This window comes from Labrus mixtus, chromosome 4 (genome assembly GCF_963584025.1).
Source record: "Labrus mixtus chromosome 4, fLabMix1.1, whole genome shotgun sequence".
Classification (NCBI taxonomy): Eukaryota; Metazoa; Chordata; class Actinopteri; order Labriformes; family Labridae; genus Labrus; species Labrus mixtus.
Genome location: NC_083615.1, coordinates 8,037,220 through 8,063,541, shown reverse-complemented (window position 1 = coordinate 8,063,541; position 26,322 = coordinate 8,037,220). Strand labels below are relative to the sequence as shown.

Sequence of the window (26,322 nt, the reverse complement as noted above, 5' to 3'; positions counted from 1 at the left end):
TATAACGCCCAGTATGGTTGTTGACGTGTATGGGGCGGGCGGTAATGTATGCAGGCCTTTACCGTGGATGCAGGGAGGGAGAGAGGAGGGGGGGGGGAGAGAGAGAGAGCGAGGGGGGGGTTGCCCAAGCTGTGAAGCGTCTGACGTCACGACGTTGGCGAGAGGAGGCGATGAGAGGAGGAAGGTGCAATAAACACACAGGGCGTCTGCGCCTATCTAAGTAGGACAATAAAGTGAAAACGGCATCAATGCTCTAACAATGGATTTGGCAGAAATGCTTCTTCTTAAAGTTTTTCTCTTCGCGTGTTTACTAAACGACGCCCAAGGTGAGTGAGGCGTTTTCAGCGGAAAACCTTTCAAGTTGTGTTGAATTCCTGAAGCAAGCGGGAGCAGAGAGAGACAGAGAGAGAGAGAGAGGCAGCAGAAAAGGCTGATAGCCTTGTGAGCTAACAGAGAGGATCAGCAGCGGGGCCTGCTTGTTATGAAGAGGACTGCACCCTTTTTGCCGTATTTAGTTCAAGCTTACAAATCACACAACGCGTAAAAGCTGACTGTTATTCGTGCGGTTTATTGAATGAATCGCACACTGAGGAGTTGTTTCCATGTGTTGTCACCGGTTGTATTGTCAGCGTTGGCTCGGTTTTGTTGTTATCGTGTGCATAGCGCCGACAGCCATTGTTATGAGAGGACGGGGGATACCGACTGGGTTAACGGACCCTTAGCTGAATGCTAGCTGAAGCTTTAGCAGCTAACGGGGTTTTTTTTTTTCTGTCAACAGCAATGAAGTTTAAATTTAAATTGTAACCAACCACATTTCTGCCTTTGCAATATTTAAATGACACAAGTTTCCAGAATTTTTTTTATTTATTTTTTTGTTTCTCTGATAGTCACAGTGTGTGTCTGCTGTCCTCGCTATATATTCTAGTTTATCTTAAAAATATGTTAAATAATATCTGTTTTATTATTATTATAATAATAATTATTCATTTAAACTCTGTAATGATTTGGGATATGCACCAGGTATCGAACACCTGCTATATTGTGCTACTGGACTTTATACCTATATACCCAAATACAATTGAGGTTTCTGACTTTAAAGGGAGTTAGATATAAGGTTCATAATTAAATTTGACATTATTAATGTTTTTTTTAACCACAAGATTGATCTCTTGTCAAACTGTCAACATAAAACAGGCCAATTGACTTGTTTAAATTAACATCAAATGTTGCTTTTGGTGTTTCTTTCTTACTTTCTGTTGTTATTGTGTGTGATTTTTTTAATATTTCTTGTCAGTATTGAATGGTCAATGTTCAGTATTGTATTTGCTGTAAGACATTTAGAAATTGCAGTCATTGCCTTCTTTTTCATAGTCACCTCACTGAAATATTTAATGTTAGCATTTCAATATTTCATAATTCACATGAACAGGAAATAACTGAAGCCTGGGCTACTTAACCATCTATGTTACATACTTAGACTGAGTCTTGTAGTTTATGGCTCACTAGTCAGGTGTAATTATGTGTCAGACAGAACTAATTACTGTGTTTACTGAAAGCACTCTCTTTTGGTTGGCATGTGGGTACATGTGTGTGTGTGTTTTTTTTTTCATATTAGCCTGTATGCCCAGTATACTATGCAAACATCAAAAACAAATCCACTTACCGGAGGGCCGTAATTGTCTTAACTAAATAACTGTTTTCAAGCATGCTTTTTGAGTGTGAAGAAGTTGGAGAAATGGGTGGAGGTGCTCCAGAATTATTTTTTTCCCAGAGCCCACCACCCACTCTTCTGGTGGATAAATAATAACTCTGGGACATTTGCTTGAGCTCCAGAACCGGCCTTCATTTGATTCAAATGGATTTAGCTGAATTTTAAAACACAGACTACTGGTATGCTGTCAGTTTTTAGTAACCCTGCCTTTTAGACATCTGCCCTGATCATCAATTTTTTGTGTGCCTGCCTGAATTTTTTTTTTGATGTACCATGTCAAGTTTTTGACTCTGAAAACTTTGCTGAAAAACTGTATTGTCACCCAAAAGAGACATAATAAATTATCTAAAGCTTCAGGTTGACTGCCATACTAAAAATAATGAATATGACAGTCAAAAAGTGTCTTTCACAAGCTTAGTAACTTTTTTGTTTTTAATTTCCTAAATTTTTTGGAGTGAATTTGTTTATTTTTATATTACCATAAACCTATAATGTTTACTTAACAAATTCAGAGCAAGGGTTAGGGCTCATACAGTATAAATACACAGTTACATGCATGTTCAACCTTGAATGAACGACTGTACTTATATTGGTTTGTGTGTTGTAACTTATTTCGGTTCTATAAGGGCGTCATATCACTTTTCGCTGATAACAAGAGTTTCTCTTTTCTTTTCACATAGGACACTATAGAAATCCCCTGAACAAGTACATCCGTCACTATGAAGGCCTGTCCTACGACACAGAGCTTGTGCACAGCAAGCATCAGAGGGCCAAGAGGGCGCTCTCTCATGAAGACAAGTTCCTTCATTTAGATTTTCATGCCCATGGAAGGTTTGTCAATTTGTTCCACATAATAACCTGAGGGGAAACTTTGTCTGGGTCTCAGTCTGTTTTTGTCTCTTCTTATCTATGTCTTTATTTACCTGTCTGCTTATACATTTCAAAGCTCATCACATGATATGCCTACATTGTTGTTTATGGTTAAAAATAGAGGGTAGCTGTTGCAGAGATTTGCTGTTTTGATTGAAAGTTTTTTTTACATTTGGTCCCGTCTTATAAATCATAAGCCTTTTTGCAAAATGTGTTTCTGGAAAAGTGTTGTAACTAAGCTCAGCCATCAGCATATAGATACTGATTCCAGGACGGTGTGATATCCTTGTCCCAATCTGTGAATTCTCATTTTCATTTGTTGTGCGGAAACACAGCACAGCAGGAGCTCCACATACACACAGTCAGACATGCACAAACACTTAGTATTGCACTTCCCCTCTGTGTCTGCGGATCCCACCTCCCACCTGTATCACCTCTGCTGCTCCTTCGGAATTAGGTACCCATTGTCCCCTCATTATGCGTCTGTGTGATATTTAGATTGAAGGGAAACGTCAACGGTGCCCTGAAGCGGCAGTCTGAATAGGGCCACTTGCTCTACAATGATGGATTTCAAATCTCGTTGAAGTTTCTTTCTGTGTAGTTTTGTACTTAACTTTAGAGCAAAAAAAACAGTATCAAATGGTGCATCCAAAGACATTTAACTATTCAAAATACTATGCATTCCCTACTCCCATATTCTCAGTTTACAATTTGTATGCATGGGAATATTGGCTCTTTATGTATTTACAACTTTAGTTTTTAGATTATTGTAACTTGTATTTTCTGTTGTTCCGATTCTTGGGAGGGATCGGTATCAACCTCTTAAGTTCCCAAAATTCAATATGAGAGAGTGTATGCCACAGAACCATAATCAACAAGCCCCTCTCAAGGTAGCTGGTTTCTGGTAGATTATCTTCTGACAAGAACAGATACAAATAGTGTGTTGCTTGCTAAAAGTGTAAAGTTAGTCAATTAAGCGGGTAAAATGGCAGAAATAAGTGACTTTTTCGTGATCTTATGTACCGGTATATATTTTTATAACACTAATATCAGAGGGACACTCCGTATCAGCCAATACTCAAGTTTAGATATTGGAGTCTATATCGTAAGGGGGGAAATGAGAGGATCTCTACTGTATTTTGTAACATTGATTGATATAACACAGTTATTTTAGACAACAGTCACAAAGTTAGGTGATAATGGTCATTATGAGTGGCAGCCAGGGCTGTACAATAGTGGAGGAATGGATGTAAGGCAATCTGTAATGATAAGTGGATATAATCATTTTTGTATCACTGTTTATTTTCAGTGAAAGACTTTTACCATCAAAGCGATGTGACATTTGTAAGGGGTCTATACTAACAAACATATTTTCTTATAACTGGAGAATATGACTTCCAGGCCAGGGCATCTCTGCATCACCACAGTGCAACATTTAAATGCTACACACAGCTTCTGTGATATGGATACTTTATTTATCTATATATCAATTTTGATGAATTATGCAGCCCAATAGTGGGTTCATTCTGATTTCCTGCCATAATCTAAAAACAGGTCAGGTGACATAGATATTGTGCTTGAGTGTAAGTTGTTTGTTTCCCTGTGACGGATCAGGTGTTTGTGTACATTTGATACCTGGGTGGCTACCCCCTCCAGGTAAAGAAGATGCATGAATTCATACATATGATCCTTGCGATGGTCCTTCATCCAGCATTTTGAAGTGGTAGTGTTGTTTGAGTGAAAATCCCTACACTCTCCATGACAAAGTCAAGACCATCTGGCTTGGAGCTTGGCATAGGCTCTTTATCGTCCTGCCTGTAGCAGGGCCTGCTGTTCCCAAACACTGATGTTGCTTAAAAGGGAAAAGAATGATAAGAGCTGAGCAAACAAACACACGGAACTAAGATGTCTGTTCTTTTGAGAGCCAGAATGTGTCAGCTGCTTTTCCTCTGAATTCATTACAAAGCTGGGGACACAACACAAGTTCTTACATTTAATTTGCTGCACTGCATCCACCTCCCGCTCTCTGGTTTTGTGTAAAAGCATGTTTCCAGGTAGAATTTCAGTGTAGAAAGTCTTGTTTTCCCCCAAAGATTAAGTAAAAAAATGGAAACCAAGAAAGATTCAACATGTTCTGTACACATCTCAACAGGATTTACTTTCCATCACGTCAAGTTTGACCATATTTACCCAATAACACAGATCTTGGTTCTCTTGGAATTAGTTAACATCTTTATTTCCCTGCCACATGTAAGCAAAACAGTATTTTTCCAAGATGTTCTGATGTTTGTTCCCTCTCTTGCTAGATAAAGGCTGCACTTCTTTTGTTTAACAGAAACAGCTACGATTTTATACTCCCTGCCAAACAAAGAGAGCCCTTTCTTCCTCTTTCCCCTTTCATTTGCACTCTCCTTTTTTAAAATGCTGGATGCATATTGCTTACCTGAAGTGAAGTTAATACATTTCCATACCCAAATCCATAGGAGCACACTCCATGACATGAATAATATCTGCAGACAGTTTGGGGAACTCAAAACCGACAAACCTCTGAGTACCACATAATAAGAAGAGAGCAACCAATATGGAATTGTTTAGACTAATGCTTTACATGTATTTCTTTTTTGTAAACATGTGCTGATATATCTGTCTTGACCAATATATCCCGGTAACAGCACACAGATAATCGGTTAGGCTCTATTTGGGATTATTGTCATCTCTTTCATGTCTTCCTTATTGCTTATAGTTTCATCTCTTCGTTTTCAGGCAATTTAATTTACGAATGAAGAGGGATACCAAGTTGTTTGCCCAAGATTTAAAGGTGGAGATTTCAGGACAAGAGGTTCCGTATGATACCTCACATATCTACACTGGAGAAATCTATGGTACGGTTGCCTTTCTCTTTTTGATATTGGTTTTTTTTTTTCAGACATGTGATCCAAAGCATTTTTCAAACAGGGAAAAATGAAATGAATGTGTGAATACCCTGACACCTCTGTGATGCTTTGGATTCCCAGGTGAGAAAGGTACCCTTACTCACGGTGCCATTGTGGATGGTAAGTTCGAGGGCTTCATTCAAAGCTACCACGGCAATTACTACGTGGAGCCTGTTGAGAGGTACCTGGAGGGCAAAGATGTGCCCTTCCACTCAGTCATCTACCATGAAGACGATATACGTGAGTCTATGACATCTGCAGCTACAACACAAACACTCTGACAAGCAATTTTCTTGTAATCACAGAGTATATGTAATTGGATGCACGTATATGTAAATGTGTGATCGAGAAAGTGCAAGGCTAGGGCAGCTGAGCTGACAGAGGCAGGTTGGTGTGATCACCCTCCAGGGGGCAGATACCTGCGGTGCTCATTATCTGAGTTACACGATTTTTCTCCCGGGCTAAAGGCTCATTTTTAGCAGACTTTATAATGTTGGTACTGAAAGTCAGCACGGAGCCTTCTTCGCCACACTGGCATCCCCTAATTTCAAATCATCTGTGTACATATTGTATAGGCTAATTAAGCACAAATCTGAGAGGAATTGCTAATGAAAACGACAGGAAAGTAACAGCTCCCATTGTAAAGCTAGGCTCGAGTGTTCTGTAAGTACATCCTTTAGCAGGTGGTGAATAGCGCCAGAAATAGATTGACTCAGGGGGTAAGCAGCTATCATTGTCTTCCATAATCCTGACAGTGTTGTGTCTGACTTTTTTCACTCAGACTATCCGCACAAGTACGGCCCAGAGGGAGGCTGTGCTGATAGCACAGTGTTTGATAGGATGAAGAGGTACCAAGCCTCGGCTGTCGAGGAGCTGCACAAGGTAAACTCATCCGCACACCACACAAAACCCTTCAGTGTCTTTTAGAGAGAGAGTTTGGTTCTAAGTCAGGGCCAGAGGTTAACATGGAGCCTCTTTGAAAGTCAGTCAATTTTTGAAGTCGCACTGGTGAGAATAACCTTTTTCAAATGTTTCAAAGTTAATGGGTGTCTACACAATATTTATACGTTTTTGGAAATGTGTTCTTCTTTGCTTATATTTTTGATAGTTTATTACTTCACTTGATACGCTTAATAAATCATCGCCCTGTGTGCATTCATTGAAATCTAAAGAGTAACTTGACATCGGGCCGTGCAGTCCTCTGGATGAAGTTTCAAATAGTTCCTAAAGGGTGCTCGGGTTTTTAAAGCTTATCATGGCACAGACTTGGGTTAATATGCACTAACGGAAATTGTAGACAGGTCCTTATCAGTTGTCATGTGTTTAATTGATGCATCATAAAAAGCCGCTTGTTAAAATGACTGAAAGAGTTAAGAGTAGTCCTCAAACACATTGTGAGAGTCTTCGCTTATTGGTCAGCCAACGAGACATTGTAGGTAAACTGGGGCCATAGTGTGTCAACCCCCTTTAGTGAAAGTAATGGTGTGAGACGAGGGGGAACTTTGTCCTGAGTTCTTTTTGAATTAGTATATAATATTATAGGTGTATATTGTATAGTGCTGGTCTCCATACTGACTGCATGTTCTGTTCATGGTTCTGAACACCATATCAAATATAACAACAGTTAAGAGTGCTGTGTTGATGTGTTGCACTAAAGAGAGTCAGACACTGAATTTTTCTGTGTTTAAAAAGGGCAAATAATAATCTAGATGTCTGTAAAAAAATTCAAATCTCTTCATTGAAGAAGAAAAACTTCAGACGATGATGATATCTGAAGGCAATGCTGCAGCAAACATCCTTACACACAGGAATCCGTTTGTGTTCAGATGCTGTGAAACTGTTTGATTTGAATAGCATTTTGTACACCTCTGTTTACTGCACACTTAAGGACAAACTATAAGAAAGCCAGTATTGGACAATGCAAGTAGCTTAGAATCACACTTTTAGAATACTACTGAAGAGACCTAGAGGGTGCAGTGCAAGTGTGATGTTGCACACATTAATACTCCAAGCTGTATTAAGAAATCTTGTGTTTGCATTTATTTGGCGACTTGACACCTCTAAGAATGAAATCATCTTGGTAATGTCGCACATCAGATACAATAGTGTTTGCTACCAGTCCCAGTTATGGAGACACTGGTTCAGATGCCTCTTTTTATGATTACAGTTATTTATATACTGTAGGTGTGTGTATGTATGGATGTAGGGGCATATATATGCATGCATGATATATGTGTCTGTATATGGATATATATGTGTGTCTCTATATTATGCATTGGTTATAAAGTGAAGTTTTTTGGAGCTTTCACAAACGTATCTTATTTATCGTTCTGTCTATTTAAGTGCTGTGTTGTTTTGACTAGACCTTGACGGTGTAATAAAGTTTGAACTTAAAATCTAGGGGCAGGTTTGACTACAAGCATTAAAAAAAAAAAACAATGGTTCTCCTGTAGGAAAAGCATCACCAAAGCTTATTTCTTGAGAATTATTTGGAAATGTTACATCAACACAGTTTTTTTTTTTGGTAAGTGAATAATAACCCCTCCCCTTTAAACAATAGCTCTGTTGTGCTCTGTTTCACATATGACTACACCCAACAGTGATGCCATCTGGTTTTGAAGTACATGAGTGCAGAAAGGAGGTTCATGTCATGAAGTTTAAACAAAAAAAAGTGTATATTAGGAGCTGTTAGGTTCACCTTCTAAACTCAAGAGTCATAAAATACACGAGCAGTAATAACATGTGTCACAAATGTTTTTTAAATGAAACAGGATTTTTTTCTATTATGTTTGATGTGATTTTACTTAAATGATTTCTCACCCTCCATCAGGCTGGTGGTACACATACAGTACATGTTTTTCAGTTGCACTTGCACAGATGGAACATACTGTAGCTGAAAATGCCTAAAAATACCAGACATGATTTATTTAGCCACTGTTTGGTTGAAAATGCTACATATATGTTTTATTTAATCTTCTACTTCCTCTTCTCCACAGCAGGAGCTCCACACTGAGACTGCCTTTAATGAACCTGTTCTGCTGAGGAAGAAGAGGATGGCCCAGGTTGAGAAAAACACCTGCCAGCTCTTCATTCAGACGGACCACCTCTTCTACAAGTACTACAAGACCAGAGAGGCGGTCATCGCTCAGGTAACGCACAGTCAGCTACTTACCTGACACATCGTACTGTGCTGCTTTAGGGATTAGATTTACACAGTCAGTAGGTAGGATTCGTGTCTAGTGTTGGAGGAGAGGTATATTTTTAACCAGCAGTAACACCTAAGAGTGTAAAGGCATTTGGTAGTGGAATAATATTGCATTTATTCGGTGTGAGTGGTGAGCCATAACACTTGCAACAGAGGAACAAAGGCCAAAAACGATGAATCTATGTAAGGGTTGTTTTTTGTTATGCCTGGCTTAAGCTTTAATTTAAAACTCAGAGCCGGCCAGTTCTGAATAAATGGCAATCATTCCTACAGAAAAATAGGTTTCCTCCCAAATCATGCTCAGTATATATGAACTTCTATGAAGAGGGCTATCTAGTTACGGTAATTCATCAGCAAACAACAACAACAGCCTTTCAGACACTGCTTGGCTTCTTTTCTCTGTGCTTGTATGAAATGAAGACATTGCTGTTCTTACTCTGAGCGTAGTGCACGGTGGTTTATAGTGCTGTGTTAGTGGCCACAGTCAGTACAATAATACATGAGATACTTTGAGTCTACTATTTGGAGTAGAGTAAACATTTAACAGCATTGCGAAATGGCAAACACAGTACATTGTGGGTTCAAAAGTTATTATTGAGTGAATTTGGGCACAACCATAGTGAGTTTCAGGAACTGCTGACATGCGCTTTTTTCTCCAAGGGTTTAACTATAAAATTGATAACAAGTTGTTGAATGAGATAGTACATATCAATTAATTAACTTGAGAGGTGGTGGTGGGTGTACCTTAACCTGTAGACCCCCCCATGCTACCTGCTTTCTAATATTTCCAGTTTTACGCTAAACGAGTGCGGTTGCCATCTTGTCATGTAACTCCTTTTCAGAAGGCCTGTAAGTAAGTTTTTTAAAAGGTTGAACTCTTCCAGTTATTACTGCTTGAGATACAATATGAAAGAAGTCATTCCGGATGCCTCTCTCCATGTATATTTGCGCACACAGTGTGGTTGTAGCAGTGAAATTCAACAGCTTTATAAATTGTTCCTTGAGACTCAGGGGATGAAGCTCTTTTTTGTTTATGTCTTTCACCTCAGATCTCCAGTCATGTCAAGGCCATTGATGCCATCTACCAGGGCACAGACTTCATGGGTATTCGCAACATCAGCTTCATGGTGAAAAGGATCAGAGTGAGTCTCCTGCAGATTGTTTATTTATTTTTTTGAATTTTGAATTTTTCCACGTTTCCAATGAGCTCATCGTCGTCCTCTTGTGTAGATTAACACCACCAATGATGAGAGAGACAGGTCCAACCCGTTTCGCTTTGCCAACATCGGGGTGGAGAAGTTCCTGGAGCTGAATTCAGAGCAGAACCATGACGACTACTGCTTGGCTTATGTTTTCACCGACAGAGACTTCGATGATGGGGTGTTGGGTCTGGCCTGGGTCGGCGCCCCTTCAGGTACTCAAAGACAGTCAGTGCATGTGGTCAACAACAAATATCAAACCTCTTGATGCTAGCATTTTAAAAGCATAAGGTCATAGATAACAGAAGCGTGGCTACTTACAACCAATGGTACATACGTGGTTAGTGGGGTTGTACATGCTCATTTATTTAGAATAGGCAGACACACTGTTACTGGTTAAGTAAACTAGAAATGTGATTTCTGTGCTGCATTCTTAAAAAACAACATTGAAACAATCTTTAAATACACTGGACAGATAAGTGTCTCATACCAGTGATGACAAAAAAAATCAAAATCTAAAATTAAAAACATCTTCAAACACATTTGGGCTTTTATGTTTTAAAGTAAGACATTCTGTCTATTGGATGACAAACTGTAATGGAATAAATGAAAGTCCCTTTTTTTTTTAGTAAGTAAAAACATGAATTTCACAAAGCTGTGATCTGAAAGAAGGTATGCTTTAACATCCGCGATCTTTCATTTCTAGGGAGCTCCGGAGGCATCTGTGAAAAAAGCAAGCTGTACTCGGACGGAAAGAAGAAATCTCTCAACACTGGCATAATCACTGTACAGAACTACGCCTCCCACGTCCCTCCTAAGGTCTCCCATATCACTTTTGCACATGAAGTAGGACACAACTTCGGCTCCCCGGTGAGTTACTTAGATGTGCCACATTTCATGTATGGCAAGGAGGAATTTATTAGTATCTTAAACTCTGTCCCTTCTTCTTTTAAACTGGGGCTTCTTTTTTTTTTTCCTGTCTCACTCTCAGCATGATTCTGGATCTGAGTGCACGCCCGGAGAAGCTAAAAGCCAAGACAAGAAAGAAAAGGGCAATTATATCATGTATGCAAGGGCTACGTCTGGAGACAAGCTCAACAACAATAAGTTTTCCATATGTAGCGTGCGCAACATCAGCCAGGTGCTGGAGAAAAAGAGGAGCAACTGTTTTGTCGGTACGTTGTACTTTCTTTGGTCAAATTGTAAATGCAATTTTACGTTTTATTCTTTATGTTTCTTTTTAAAATGAACCACAATGTAATTCAGATTTTTCTTTCTCTGTACTGATGAGTGTTTTAGATTTCAACCACAGTGTCTTAGAGACGATCCAATAAACAGCACTACTCCAGTTTTATTTTTACCAGGTTTATTTGGCATGTTGTGGAATTGACACTCAACACAAATCTGAATGGGTAGCATAAAAAAATAAAATCTTATTAACCATGTGTGTCATGGCAACAAAAACTCTGTGTTTTGCTCCAGCCTATAAATAAATGTCTCAAATGTTTCTTTGTTTTTTAAAATAATTTGCTGGTTTCAGCTTGATACTTTGCTATTGTATTATTTTCTTTTTGCCTTTTTTACAAAAACTAAACCTGAAGAGTTGTAATAGGTTCTCGCTCTCCGATTTCTTTTCCTCCTTCAGAACAATATTTGTTCGCTCTGAGTGTATGAGGAATCAGACATTTGATATGAAAACTGTCTCATTACAAAAGTATGAAAGACATGATTTCTGAGCCAGACTCCATGCTTATTTTTTACTTTTTCAAACAGAGTCTGGCCAGCCCATCTGTGGTAACGGCCTGGTGGAGCCAGGAGAGGAGTGTGACTGCGGCTACAGTGATCAGTGCAGAGACCAGTGCTGCTATGACGCTAACCAGGGAGACAACAAGTGCAAGTTAAAACCCAACAAAGTCTGCAGGTAAATGGACTCGTTTAAAGCATCATCATTTATAGGAATCTCAACAAGATTAACTGTGACCACACTTGACTGAATACTTCTCTCACATTTCTCTCCCATCAGTCCCAGCCAGGGTCCTTGTTGTACTGCCGAGTGCAGCTATAAGGGCCGTAACGAGAAGTGCAGGGAGGATTCAGAGTGCGCTCACCAGGGCATGTGTAACGGAGTAAGCCCTCAATGCCCCACGTCTGAGCCCAAGGCGAACTTCACCGCCTGCCATGGAGAAACTCAAGTCTGCCTCAACGGAGTAAGTGTCTTCACACCTGGAGGAACTGGTTGTTATAGCAACTTTATATTCATGGCACTCAGTGTCTGATCTGGCCTGTCCTCGTGCTCCTCCCCCGCAGGGCTGCTCTGGCTCCATCTGTGAGAAGTACGGACTCGAGGCGTGTACCTGTGCCAGCCAAGATGGCAAAGATGAGACTGAGCTGTGCCACGTTTGCTGCATGGAGAAGAGTGAGTCATTTCCTCCCTCCCCACCTTGATGAATCATTTATTTAAAGAAGATATGCCTTGAATCCCCCTTTGTCATTGTATATTGTGTTGACTGTCTGTGATTTGTGTCTCCACAGTGAATCCCAACACATGCAGCAGCACAGGATCGGAGCGTCTGGCTCGTTTCTTCAATAAGAAAGTGACTACGCTGCCAGCTGGCTCGCCCTGCAATGACTTCAAGGGCTACTGTGACGTGTTCATGAAGTGCCGTTTAGTGGATGCAGATGGACCACTGGCCAGGCTGAAGAAGGCCATCTTTAACCCAGAGCTCTATGAGAACATTGCAGAGTGGATTGTGGTATGAATTAACTTCCTAAAATGAAAAAAAATATATATTATTAAATATTGTTAGTAATTTTTGCCTGATTTGAGTTTCCTTCTTTTCCAGGCTCATTGGTGGGCAGTGTTGTTGATGGGTATTGCTCTTATCATGCTCATGGCCGGCTTCATTAAGATCTGTAGCGTGCACACTCCGAGCAGTAACCCCAAACTTCCCCCTCCCAAACCACTTCCAGGTGAGTCCAGAGATTCACAAAGAAACTTAATCACACCGGAGAAATGATCCTAAAGCATATTTATTCATAAACCTCAGCAGACTTTGTGTTTGAAGTTTATCTGTTTGTTTCAAGGCTTTTGTGAAAGTCAAATGTCCTGCTTGTTCCACGGTTAAAGCCACATGCACAACTTTAAAAAAAACAAAAAAAAAACACACAATATAAATGTCAAACTTAAAGATGTTGGTTAAAAGAAAATATGTTGTCCTAAAATCATTTGCTGAATGAGGCCCATGGTCCTCTTGGGCTGTCCTCCGTTTTCCTGGTTTTTCACTGTGTATAGGTTGCAGCTCCATGGCCAAAGCCTTTTCTCCTGTTTTTCTACATTTTCCAATCTTTCACAAAGATGATGCAAGTTAATGTCATGTGTCGGTCCTAAACGTGTTCACATTTTTCTGTTTACATTATAGCGCCACACTTTCATCATCCGCTTTTTCATGCCTCAAATTTGATATTTTACGGTTTGCCACAGACTGCTACACCCTTTGAGTCTGCGAGAGATGACGCCAGTGAAAATGTTTACAGAGTGTCACAAGTCTTAATTTAGTTTGGAGTGATCCCACCGTCTTTTAACAAGCTTAATTAACTGCCTTCCTCCTGACAGGCACTTTGAAGAGGCGGCGAGCGCAGCAGCACGCTAACTCCCAGGTGCAGCATCAGTCTCAGCACCCGCACTCCCACCAGCACGGCGGGCACGGAAGGCACGGCGGCCAGCGGCAACCCCAGAGGCAGCCTCAGCCTCAGGCGCAGCCCCAGAGGCACCACCGTCAGCCCCGAGAGAACTATCAGATGGGTCAGATGAGACGCTGAGACCCTGCATCCCGCCCCCTCCCCCCAATGCCTTGGCTCCTCCTTGTGCCTACAGTGGGAAACAAAAGCGTCACTCCATCCAAAGAAAAGCCTGACATGGTTGTTAGTCATCATCATATCATCCTCCATTGACAGACAAAACAGACACATGGAAAACAGAAAACACTATCTAGCAACTCGATTGGCTCTTTGTGGAGTGGACTCGACCATCAGCCATTTCCAAATGCAGTGTGATCTAGCATCTTTTTCCACCTCTTCTTTTTTCTTTTTAAGGAGTGCCAAGGAGTTAAGGAATCATGTGTAGCTTTAGTACATTCTGTGCTGTGTTTTTTTTTTTTTTCTTCTTTTTGGTCGATTGCAACATCTTCTTTGAGTGACACGCCCGTGGCTGCTGGTGAATTGTTCCGTGCTATTTTTCTTTGTTTCTTTTTCTTTCCGCCATTCTTGCCAGGAATGAGAGACACTCGTGAGGATTTGCGGCACTTTTGTGATTTACACATGTCAAACGGCAAAAGACACAGGCTCCGGTCTCTCGTGCAGACAGTCTTCTGCATGTGACTGTACATATTTAGTGTATCATAAGTGAAAACAAACTATTTCTTCTACTGTATATGTGTAATTCTTCACTTTTTTTTTCTTTGATTATTCGGTTAGTGCTCTCAGGACTATTAACACATTTATTGAAGGATTGATGGTTGTGATGAGTTCCTTGGTCGACTCATTGTGGAGGATTTGACGCCATCAAGTTCTCCCTGCAGTCGTCCAATCAGGTGGATCTCTGTCACTATCGTTAGATTGCTAGATTTCGGATTTGAAGATCACCATATCCCACTTTTCAGGCCTTCTTTGTTCAAGGTCTCTTTTTCTCATCTTTTTTTTTTAATTGTCTTTCTAACATCATGTTTCGCTCATGTTGTGTAACAAGCTAGATGACGGAAGGGGTCGTGGGAACAGAAAGGGAAAGAGATCGCCTAGTTTGGTACACCTTTTTATTGTCTTTATTGATTATGTTTTTGATAATGAAGAATGAATAACCACTAACTGAAGCTGATGAAGATGACGAGTCTACCGGTTCTGATATGAAGACGAGGGAAAGGAGGGATGCTGTGGCTTAGTTTAGAAGTGAGAGTCTATCATGTTACAGAGTTAGTTTACATGAGTGTTGAAATAAATTTAAAAACGACTCCAGTGTGTGGATGTAAAAAAAAAAAAAAAAAGTATGATTAAATCATTCTATTATTCTTCAGATAGCGAATCTAAGAACTTTTCAATGTGGGCATGCAGACACATTTATTAAATGTGACTATTAATTGACCAAGGTCTGTAATATTTGTATGTCACTCAACACTATTTACTTTGACAGCTGTTACTGTTAGTCTTAAAGCGAGTGGGAGGAGCCTCGCAGCAGTGCTGTCACAGTATTACATTCCTCTGTGTGTTCACTATTTTCACAGGAGACAAGCTGCTGCCGTTTGATTTACTTTAAAAAAAAAAAAAAAAATCACCTGCAGTTACATCCTGGTCAGATTCATCATCCCCTTGAGAGTTCACGAGTGCAGCCGTCAGTGTGAGTTCACATCGGCATACCAGGAAACTTTAAGAGGAAGAAATGAAGGAGGGATGTGAGCTTTTATTTTATTTTATTTTTTTGTGGGATTGTTTGACCTCAGGTGTTTTCTTCCTTCCCTCGCTGCTGCAGCACAGCATGAGGGGATGCTTTGGGAAGTGATCATATGGTTACACTAAGCAAATGGATTTCAAAATCTGGTCATGATGTCCTAGGATTTATTTACATTTTGCCCACAAATAGGATTATGGGAGTGGGTGAAAAGTTGGACGCAGGCAGTAAAAACTTTGATGTTTTGCATTAGATATTCAGCAAAGGTTTTTTCGTGTGTGTGCACTGACTTAATTGGCATCCTGGCATTATTTTTTCTGAATGCATGCAATACTAATCACAGCTAATATCTTACAACACTGTCCTAATGGTTGTTCTAGTCACACACATGCTCTGGAGGGGACTTTAAAAGTAATGTCTCACAGTCAACAGTTGATCTCACATGGCAGATGAATCAGGCAGGTCGGCGGTGTCTAAAACTTCTCATGTCTGTACAATAAGGAGCTCTTTTTAAAATGTCATCTTCGAGGCCGAATCACATCCGTTGACGCCTGGAGAATTTACATGTAAACTTGTACAGTACTTCGAAAAATTAGCATTTCATTTGAAAATGAAAAATTACATTTTGATACATCTGTTCCATTTTTTGTATTCTAATTCCAGAGTAAGTTGTTCAAAGATGTTCATATGTGACAAACTTTCCTTTCTGCTAAGTTATTTATGTTCTTCTATGTGCTAGTTGAAATGGAGTTTGCTTCTGATACTTTTCTCCACCATCGTCGATGATAAAAACAGTTCAGGGTGATGGAGTTAATGTTACATTCTCATTTTTGTCTTCGTTATCCTGTGGCATGGTTTGGGTAGAAGAGCAGAAGAATAATGCCTGTAAATTTACTTTCTTTTTCATTTCGTAGTCTTGGTAAAAAAAAAAGAAGTTTTTAGATAAACGTGCACTGAAAATGTCCAAATTGAGTTGAAATGTCGTAGGTGATGTAGGCCGAAAGAACACAAGATTAAAAAGTAATACTACTGTCTGATTTTAATGTTCACTGTGTTTTATACAGTATCGGAAATTTTTGTTCACTTTGAACATTTTTACTAAAAAAAAAAAAAAAAAAAGATTTCAAATTGTATTGTGCAAAGAGATGTAATTTTTGGAGTACTTGAAATGCATTAATTAAAAGACTGGTTCAAAATAAAATAGACCCCTGTTTACTGTCTGTAATGTGTGCTGTCTTTGGCTGTTTCTGTTCCTGTACAGCAGTTTAGTGTCTACGTGAAAGAGGTCATAAGAAACTCAAATGTAGAGAGGTGCCAAAACAGAGCCCTGAGAAACCCCACAGATACATAGCGGCTGATGAAGTCAATATTCATCAAACACATAAAGCTTCTGTTTTTTAAAGGGCCCCAACTAATTTAGTGCTGTTTCCTGGAAACCAATGGTTCATTCTGGCCAGGTGATAAGCAAATGGTGGTTGATCACGTCAAATGTGGTGTGAAATCAAAAAATATTAGAAAGCTACATTTCTTAGAAAGGCTGATAAGAGTGCAATGGTTCTCGACTCTCTTCAGGCATTTGTCCTCCTTAAAACCAGATCGAAATAAAGAGCTCTGTCTGCGTTACACTTGATATTTAAAGTATTAAAGATGGGTGACAAGCAGGACAATCGTCTAAGAGAAGAAATTTCATGACAGGCAGTACAAGTTTCCACAATATATACTGTATATATTCATTTTTTTAAGTGTGTCTGGACCTCTGCAGCTTGAAGTTCTTTCATCCTGACAAGAACACTGCTCACAAAATAAAAGCTTGCTGTGGCTGCTGGAGTGTAATCATCAGAGGGACCTCTGTGGTTCAGTAGGAAGAGCTCTTCCACTTATTGCAATTTTAGATTAGGCAGTTCAATACGTATCAAAGTATCCTTGCAAGACATTTAACCCCCAAATGACACCTTAGTTTTTGACATTAGTTTTTAAGTATATGAATTAATCTCCGGTGAGAAGCTTTCTGACTTTATGAGAGTGCACTTATAAATCACTTAAGTGTTCTTTAAAAGGCGCAATGAGTCATAAAACTATCAACTAGTTTTGTTGTATAATTTTGCAGCAGCCTTGTTTTATTTTTTCCCTTCAGGTGTAGAAAAGGGATTTTAGGAAGTATACAGTTTCCCTCTCAGTTTTTGAAAAAAAGGTCTCAGACTAAATAGCATCTCAAAAAAATGTGTCCCCCCTTTTCTTTTCATCTTCAATCTTTTTTTATATCTTTTTTTTTTTTTCATTTTTTGTAAAAATGTAGCTTGGGATGTTTGCATACAAATCTTTCCTCACCTCAAATGTTGGACATGAAAATTGCATCCTGTATGTGTAACACACCTTGTTGAGTTTGATATTTCTGTACAGTAAGTAGCTGAATGCAGTAGAGGGGCGTCCACAGCAGAGGGAGCAGCAGCTGTGGGAGAACTTCATCCAACATCAGCACCACACACAGCTCCTCTCTCATTATGCCTTTACATATTGATGACCTTTCCCCCCCCTCATTATGAGTATGTTTGATGATGTAACAATCATAGAAAAGTGTATGTCAGATCCTGAAAGCACGCTTTAACACATGCAATGGAATGAAGCAATCTATTGATTTTCAATATGGATCCTCAGCTGCACTCGCAGGCTGTGACATGACCGAGCACAGTCGACCACAACAACAGTTTAGGTTCAATATTTCCTACATAAAACAAGCAGAGAGCTGCATTGTAGTTTATATTTTTATAATCAATGCTACAACGCGTTTGCTCTTCTAGCTGATGTCCCTATGTGCCTCAAACAATGTCCCACCAGAGAGGCCAATACCACAAACCCTGCTCTACACATAGAGATCCAACTCTGTACAAGGAGCTGACATCACAGTTGATAAGCGAGGGGCACCTTTTGTCTCTCTGTGCAGTGACAGAGCATGATTGTGGAAGTGGCACCGGCCTGTAGACCGGGCTGAGGTCTAGCTGACACATCGCAAAGAGCAGCTGACCTTGGAGACTGCCTAACAAAGAATGGAAACACACAGGAAGCAAAGAGTAAAAGTCCTAGTTCACTGTCAAGCATCAGATTATGTCGTGTGGAACTTAAAGCTAGTCAAAGTGGATTTAGCTTGTTAAAGCATCTGCTGCAAGGAAATAAGTCACTATTACAATAGGCTGACAGCTGGAGGGATTTCGTAGGTTATTATCAAGTCTTGTTTCTCCCCCTTTTTTTAAATGAACAAAAATCTACAGGGAGAAGAGTGACATCAGTCTTTGTTCCACACTATTCAAAACTACATTCCTCATACTGAATTATTTTGGTGTCCTTGGGATTTCACAGAAACAAAGAAGCGGTTCCTTGTTCAGCTGGTTTCTATGGTTGTTGATGCTATGGAGGAACATGCATTTGTTCGATTTAAGTGTTCTGTCTTCCTCTCACAGATTGTGAACCATGCTATTGATAAACCATAAAAAAAAAACTTAAACAGGTAGATGCTGAGGTATGTTCAACCCTGCATAGCTCACCGCAGGGATCAAATCCCTCTACCAAACTACTTAACTAACATTATTTACTGGAAAGTAAGTAAAACTTGAACAAGTAAGCAATGCAAGTGGCACTGTCGCCTCAAAGCAGGCTGGGTCTTGACGTGAGTCCCAGCAGAGGCCTTCCAGTGTGGGGACAGAATGTTCAAGTGTCCACTGGAGTATCGGACCACGCTTTAAAACCACTGTTCTGTAATAGAAAGCAAAAAAAGTTACACAAGGAAGCCACGCAAGGTTAGTGTGGTGGTTAGCACCGATGCCTCACAGCCAGCGGGTTCTGGGTTCAAGTCACGGCCAGGGCTTTGGACATACAGTATAATCTTCTGGCGTCCTCCCACAGGAGTGTGTCCCGTGGTTTGAACTGACATTATGTATGTATGTAAGAAAATGAAGTCTGCACGTTAGTGTTTGTGACTTGCAGTGATGCCTCAGAGGAGGCTGGCTCTTAATTATAATGCCACCAGGGGCCTTAATGTGTGGAGATAGAAAGTTCTGGCTTCTGACCTCTGAAGTTCAGGCGACTCTTTTGAATTGCCAAAACATATAGGAAAGGTTAAAAAAATAAATAGCTAAGTAGTGCATGGAAGGACAGAGCTGTGGTGGTGTGGATTTAAGCCACATGGCAAAAAGTCCAGTAGGGGATGTTTCCCTCTGCAGGTATGTTATAAAGTAGATAGTATGACTACAGTTAAACAAAGGCAAAACTGAGGTTGTTGTATTTGGAGCAAAGGAGGAGCGACTAAGAGTCAGCAATCAGCTTCAGTCAGTTAAATTGAAAACCACAAACCAGGCGAGAAACCTGGGTGTAGTGATGGACTCAGACCTGCATTTTAAAAAGCCACATTAAGACAATTACAAAGTCAGCCTACTATCACCTGAAGAACATATCAAGAATCAGAGGACTTATGTCCCAGCAGGACCTGGAAAAAACTTGTCCATGCTTTTATCTTCAGTCGTCTTGATTACTGTAACAGTGTCTTTACAGGTCTGCCTAAAACATCAGTCAGACAACTGCAGCTGATCCAGAACGCTGCTGCTAGAGTCCTCAACAAAACCAAGAAAATGGATCACATCAGTCCAGTTCTGAGGTCTTTACACTGACTCCCAGTCTGTCAGAGAATAGACTTTAAAATACTGCTGCTGGTTTATAAAGCGCTGAAAGGTTTAGGGCCAAAATACATTAGTGACCTCCTGAATAATTACGAACCATCCAGACCGCTCAGGTTGTCTGGGACAGGTCTGCTCTCTGTCCACCAGAGTCAGAACCAAACATGAAGAAGCAGCGTTCAGTTTCTATGCTCCTTATATCTGGAACAAACTCCCAGAAAACTGCAGGTGTGCTTAAACTCTCAGCTCTTTTAAATCCAGGTTGAAGACACACCTGTTTACAGCTGCCTTTCATTAAACACTTTTAATAAGATTTTAAATTTTAACGCTGCACCGTAACTTTGAACTCTTTTTATATTTTTACTTTATTTATTTCAATTAATTTCATTTTAATGATTTTTATTTGAACATATTTTCAGATTTAATAATTTCAGTGATTTTTAAACTTTAATGTTTCTTTTCTTTCCTCTGTCATGATGCTTTTGATGTCTTATGTGAAGCACTTTGAATTGCCTTGTTGTTGAAATGTGCTATACGAATAAACTTTCCTTGTCTTGCCTTCAGACGTTACTGAGTAAATATCACACTTTTTCCTCTTTTGGTTATTGATCCCCAATTTTCAGGCCCAGAATTTGTGGGTATACCTGCTGGCTACATGTACTGGTGCCTCTGCTGTCAGTGGCGATCATCCTGCCTCCAGAACTTGTTCAGCATAAATGTTAAAATGTAGATTTGAGTTTTGTTCTTCTAATGAAGCTTTGGGTTAATGGTCTGAGCACTGAGAAGAAAGTGCTCAGTCATTGTGATGGCAGTTTGGCTCATGAATATATGTACAAGATAATAACCAGACTTACTGTTAACGAGACCTAGAAGTAAAATACGTCTCATGAAATCGATATTTATAGAAACTTTAATGTAGACAAAACAACACTCAGTAAAATACAAACATTTATAATGAACGAGAGGTTCATTATGATAACAAATAAAGAAGAAAAATATTAAAGTAAAAAGACAAAAAAGAACAAAACTATAATATCATATCTAAATGAATTGGGAACAGAGCTTAAGGAGCATGTACAACTATTAGTTCAATACCAACTGTTCTCATGAAAATATCTCTACAGCGGGGGTTCATCTTGGATCTATAATACAGTATTTACATTTATGTAGAAAGTCTTATCAATGGTAACCGCACAGGACTGACGTGTTCATGAAACACAACAAAACAAACTACATTTTGGGTGATGGGATCATTACTCAGCAAAGACAGTCAAACTTGTTCCTTGTTTCCTTCTTCTTTTTTTTGAACCACAACACAGACAACATCAGCAGCTGCGGGGCTAACAGTAGCTTTCCATTTAAAAATGGTTCTTAATTCATTACGCTTTGCGGTTTGAACTTTGCATGTTGGAACGCTTCCATCACTGAGCTGCAATGCAAAAGTCAACCAGAGGAGGAGCTATAAACATGTAAAACTGTCCGTACAGATGCAAGATGTGCATTGTTTTAATAACCTGGTTAACTGTCAAACATTTAAAAACTGTCCTGGAGGTTAATGTCTTTTAACTCATGGTGATCATCTCGTATTTATCCTTAAGACTGCTGTCATCATCATCTTCCTCTTCCTCCTCCTCTTCCTCCTCCTCCACATGGGGCTTCTCAGGCTCCTCATGGCGCTGGTGGTGCAGCTCGATGAGCAGGTAGTAGATGACGGCTGCCAGCACGCCGCCCACCATGGGCCCGGCCACGGGGATCCACCACCAGTGGTCTCCGGTGCTGAGTGTAAAAACACATCGGAGGAAATGTATCTCTGTCAGTGACACATGCAGCGGTCACTGAGGTCATGTAGTTCACTAATGCCATCACTGGATCATTCACAAACATCGATCGCATCTGTCCACTGCATGTGATGTTATATAACAACACTCTCCATCTCAGCTCAGGTCTCACTTTATACATTAATCTGATAAAGGGATATAATCAAGATTTGACTACCAAGCAGATATCTGAAATTCCTTAACGCCATTTTTAGTATATAAAAAATATACAGAAAAATAATTAACTCGCTAACAGAAAACACATATAGTCAGACCAAACACAAATAATACACTGAACCTTATGTTATAGTGAACTTAAGAAGGACACAGAGGTCTTAAACTGCACCGTTGAGAACAGAAATCCTTCTTCTTGCCCTTGAGCTGGCTGGTTTAAAAAAAAGACAAGTGTTCATGGGACTCATGTAAGATAGAAGACATTGAGAATGACTCATATTTTCTTCTACTGTCCTGATTACGTTGAGTGCAGAAAACCTTTAACAAATAAAATGCATGTCTAAAATCTTGAGATGATTTGATGCAGAGACGACAGAAAACGGATGTTTGTTTAATTCCCATTTCTAATGAGTAGTGGACTTCTAGTGAGAAGACAAAACGTCTTAGGTGTGACTGTCTTTAATATAATGTGTCGTTTAAGTTTTGGCTCTGACTTTTTTTTCTAAATAATTGCGTCTCGTAAACACCTTCTGGGCTGGGCAAATGATTTATGCATGACCCAATACTATAACAAACAACATAATGTAATCTGTTCAAAATAATATCTAGAACAACTTCACATTTATTGTTGCTCCCTCTAGAAAACTAACAAACAAATCAAAGCCACAGTGGGCTAGCAACATCTTCAATCATTTGCTTCAGAAAATGGCTAACATAAAAACTATTGAACAAACAGGAATTGAATAAAGGTTGTTTAAATTACTGTGAAAATATTTGTTAAATTTTTTTTATTTTCTTTGTTTCTTTGTAGTTAATATTCTCGCTGGCTATTTTTTAACATATTATTTACACAAATTGAGGGCCATATAAAATGACCATGACTTTTCTAATTAATCAAGCTGAGGGGGGATTTGAAATAGTGTCTGACATTCTGTGCTGTGCAGTTACCTGAACACCTCCATCCCCCATCCTGCCAGCGCCGTGAACAGTCGGGGCCCCAGGTCTCTGGCCGGGTTCAGGGGGTACCCGCAGTTCAGCCCCATGGACACGCCGATGGCCATGATGATCAGACCGATGGCCAGCGGCTCCACACCTTTAGGAGCTCCAATGTTTTCCCCGTCGATGATAGCCAGGATACACAGGACCAGCATGCCCGTCCCCACCACCTGCAGGAGATGAATGTCCTGTTTAATAAACTGCAGAGCTGAGGTACACCGTCAACACAGCTGACATTTAAAAAGCATTCAGACATACAGCTGTAATTCTCCCATTTTTAAGAGATCATCTTTACCCTAATTTATTTTTATATTTAAGCTCTGTTTATGTCTCCTTGAAATGGTGTATGAACATTTAGCTTCCTACACGTCCTGCTAAAGCTTTGTTTACTTTATATTCATGTAAATATGACTATATGCAGCAAAATAGTTTTTTTTTTTAAGTTTTTTGAGCAACAGAAGTTGAACATAAACTGTTACTTTACATCCCGTTGATGATGCCATTCCACATAGTTCAAACACAGAGCATGAAACTGATGTGTTGCAGAGTCTATCGTGTTTACTCACTTTGAACTCTCCAGCTTTTCAGAATCATAAACCTGCAATGTATTATTATCATTTCTTAAACATTTAACATATACTTTATTTGTCATGCTTTTTTCATAGGATTTTATTGTTGTGTATTTGACTGTTGGGATTTTTTCTGTAAAGCACTTTGTGACGTTGGTTTTGATAAGTGCTTTATAAATAAACTTTATTATTATCATTATATTATTATAATTACTTCTGCATGATCTGAAAAGTGGTCAGACATACATTTTCACAATAATCATTCTGAATGTTATCCTTTAACGCCGCCTTACAGCTGTTTACCCCCAATGTATGTCTCCTCCAAAAAGAGTGCAGAGGACTGAATAACACTATTGTTACGCAGAAACTCAAAAGGACACTTCAACATAACAACAATCACACTTATCTGAGTTACTCAGTGGTTCACTTAATGTCCTTTTCAACAGTTAAAAGCTGGTAGACATGTTATTTTTGCACCACTTAGCCCACTTAAAAAAGACGGAAAGTGGTGTTGGGTATAGATTTGACCCCTCAGAGAATGCCAGGAAATCTGTGATTAGACCCAAAACAGCGCAAAAGAGGGGGTGTTCTCGGACTAAAGGGGGGCAATCAATTCTGCCTTAGTTCCAATTGCCAAACTTTGCAGGCTTTAGAGCCTGAATGGGAGCGAAGGTGAACAATAGATAGAATAGGAGGGCGGTCGGGTCACGTCTAGCAGAGCTCACCTGATCAATGAAGCCGCCCAGGACTGACAGGTGCCTCGCTGGGTAAGAAGCAAAAATGTGACCTGTTGCATTGATTCCTGTCACTGACAGAATCCCACTGGTGAAGTCCATGAAAGCATCTGTGAGGGGGGGCAAACAGAAAGTGTAAGGGGATCTATTCCATCTCAAAGAAAATGACACTGAAATACTTTTCTCTTGACAGCTCAGAGATTACGCTCTGAGTTCTATGATTGCTGGCTCTTTATTTACGACTTAAACTGCATGTGTGTTTTCTTTTAGTTTTTTTTTTTTTTTACCATGGTATATTCCAAAGACTGCAGCAGCTCCAGCGAAAGCACCAAGAAATTGAGCTATGACGTAGAAGGGAAACTTCCAGATCTTCAGTTTGCCAAGAATCACCATGGCCAGAGACACAGCAGGGTTAACATGGCCCCCTGGGAGAGAGGACAAAGCAAGAGGAGTGAGGGAGGGATGCAGCGGGTGGGGGGGGGGGGTGTCTGGCATGGTACCCTCTCCATCATTAGTGAGGGTGTCACATTTACGAGGGGCAGCAGAAGGGGAGCAGTGCCCTGGGCGGTGCCGGGTTTTGTTATGTATATTCACAATAAAAGCGGCAGAATAATGGTCAAGTATTAGAAATTCAAAGAAAAACAAAAGGAGCATTTTTCTGTTCCTCTTTTTCATCCGGCTGTGCTCACATCCTGCCTGTTTTCAATTCAAAAACACATTAGACACTCTGCCAGTCGTTTTTTTTTTTTTTTTTTTATAATTTTGATGAAAAAACGGAAAGAATGTGCTGTGTAGTTTAGACTCAGTCTGGTCACTGTCATAGACACACGAGTGCAGCCTGTGATCAATTCAATTTGAAGGACATTTAACGCCCAGGGTTATGGATGACCCGGGAGAGCCTGTGCACTTGTGCTAACAAATCAATGCCCAGTCCACACTCATTGGATGTGGACGGAGCGCTGGCACGTTCCTGCTGAGCTGTGGAGGTGGCACACGGCTGGACGGGAAGTCATAAAGTTATGTTATTACAAGCTGCAAGCCGTAGGAGTAACATTTCATTATAACACATACAAGCGAGCTGTGTCAGGATGTTTATGTGTTCAGGCACTGGTTGTTTGTAATTACTATGAATTATTTTAATGCTGGGGGTCTGAAGAGCTTAAGAGTAGATTAAACAGAGCAACGAAGCTAATTATGAAAACAAACTGTAAACTTGATTTTGTAGGATGCCAGTGGAGAAGAAAATTGATCTAAACACCATCTAATAACCTCATTCATCAAACTGTGCTGCATGAATTTCAAAATAAAACACCAAACACTGCTGGTGGCTTATGGGAGATATGGAAGTTTTTACTTGATCAGACGCAGAAGTTTCAACAACCACGTTTGCAACACTCACCTGACACTCCACCGGCCACGTAGGCCGCCATCATCAGTCCCACAGAGAAGCCGATGTGGATGGTGAGCGGCTCACCCAGAGTGTTTCGACTGAGGACGGTCTGAGCGACGGAGCCACAGCCGAACAGCTGACCAACAGAGAGGAAAAAGGACAACAAATTCAAAACAGGCATATCTTAAATCTTTTCACCAACACATCATAAAAACACGTCTGGACAATAGCAAAGTAGCAACTTAACGAAGCATAAAACAAGATATCAAACTTGCAAAAACTTGCAAAAAAGACACAAAATTCTACTTACAACCAAAACAAACGTCCCCAGGAATTCAGCCAGGAATTCCTTAAGTATTCCATGTTTGAGAGCACAGTGTTGCCTCATGCTTCTCTTGTGATTTTTTTCCATGTGTCACTGTGCCAACTGCTGATACAACTACCAGACGTCCAGCAGCAGTGTGAAGCTCCGGGACTGATCAGAGCTCTCGTGTCAGATCTCCACCTCTGCTCGGCCTGCAGCCATTCAGCACAGACCATCGATCCATTTGTACAACCATCCCTCTGCTCTTTATCCGCATCTACTCAGTAAGTTTAGAGTGCACAATCTGACGTGAATGCAT

General features: G+C 40.0%; 2 protein-coding genes across 3 annotated transcripts; one reads left to right on the top strand and one right to left on the bottom strand.

The window, feature by feature from the left end:
- The first annotated feature begins 171 nt into the window (after positions 1-171).
- On the top strand, positions 172-16,575 carry LOC132972631 (disintegrin and metalloproteinase domain-containing protein 10-like). 2 transcript variants are annotated; one of them, XM_061035603.1, is made up of 16 exons: positions 172-326; positions 2,392-2,542; positions 5,345-5,463; positions 5,596-5,754; positions 6,296-6,396; positions 8,514-8,663; positions 9,769-9,861; positions 9,950-10,133; positions 10,625-10,788; positions 10,910-11,093; positions 11,692-11,839; positions 11,942-12,125; positions 12,226-12,334; positions 12,451-12,671; positions 12,762-12,888; positions 13,532-16,575. In XM_061035603.1, exons 1-16 carry the CDS (start codon positions 260-262, stop codon positions 13,735-13,737), a joined length of 2,367 nt encoding a protein of 788 aa, XP_060891586.1. In that variant the 5' UTR covers positions 172-259; the 3' UTR covers positions 13,738-16,575. The 2 variants fall into 2 exon arrangements, with proteins under 2 accessions (XP_060891586.1, XP_060891585.1); XM_061035602.1 differs by having other exon boundaries at positions 8,511-8,663.
- Positions 16,576-20,911: 4,336 nt separating this feature from the next.
- Positions 20,912-26,307, bottom strand: LOC132972630 (aquaporin-9-like). Its single transcript, XM_061035601.1, has 6 exons — positions 26,010-26,307; positions 25,709-25,835; positions 24,597-24,734; positions 24,301-24,419; positions 22,959-23,176; positions 20,912-21,795 (listed from the first exon to the last, which is right to left on the bottom strand). Exons 1-6 carry the CDS (start codon positions 26,109-26,111, stop codon positions 21,582-21,584), a joined length of 918 nt encoding a protein of 305 aa, XP_060891584.1. The 5' UTR covers positions 26,112-26,307; the 3' UTR covers positions 20,912-21,581.
- Positions 26,308-26,322: the final 15 nt, after the last annotated feature.

Coding starts and splice junctions, on each gene's coding strand:
- LOC132972631 (XM_061035602.1), top strand. CDS start 260: ATGGATTTGGCAGAAATGCTTCTTCTTAAAGTTTTTCTCTTCGCGTGT. Junction 5,464..5,595: donor CTACACTGGAGAAATCTATG/GTACGGTTGCCT, acceptor TTGGATTCCCAG/GTGAGAAAGGTACCCTTACT. Junction 8,664..9,768: donor GAGAGGCGGTCATCGCTCAG/GTAACGCACAGT, acceptor CTTTCACCTCAG/ATCTCCAGTCATGTCAAGGC.
- LOC132972630 (XM_061035601.1), bottom strand. CDS start 26,111: ATGGAAAAAAATCACAAGAGAAGCATGAGGCAACACTGTGCTCTCAAA. Junction 25,836..26,009: donor TGGGGACGTTTGTTTTGGTT/GTAAGTAGAATT, acceptor TCTGTTGGTCAG/CTGTTCGGCTGTGGCTCCGT. Junction 23,177..24,300: donor TGGGCGGCTTCATTGATCAG/GTGAGCTCTGCT, acceptor CATCTCCTGCAG/GTGGTGGGGACGGGCATGCT.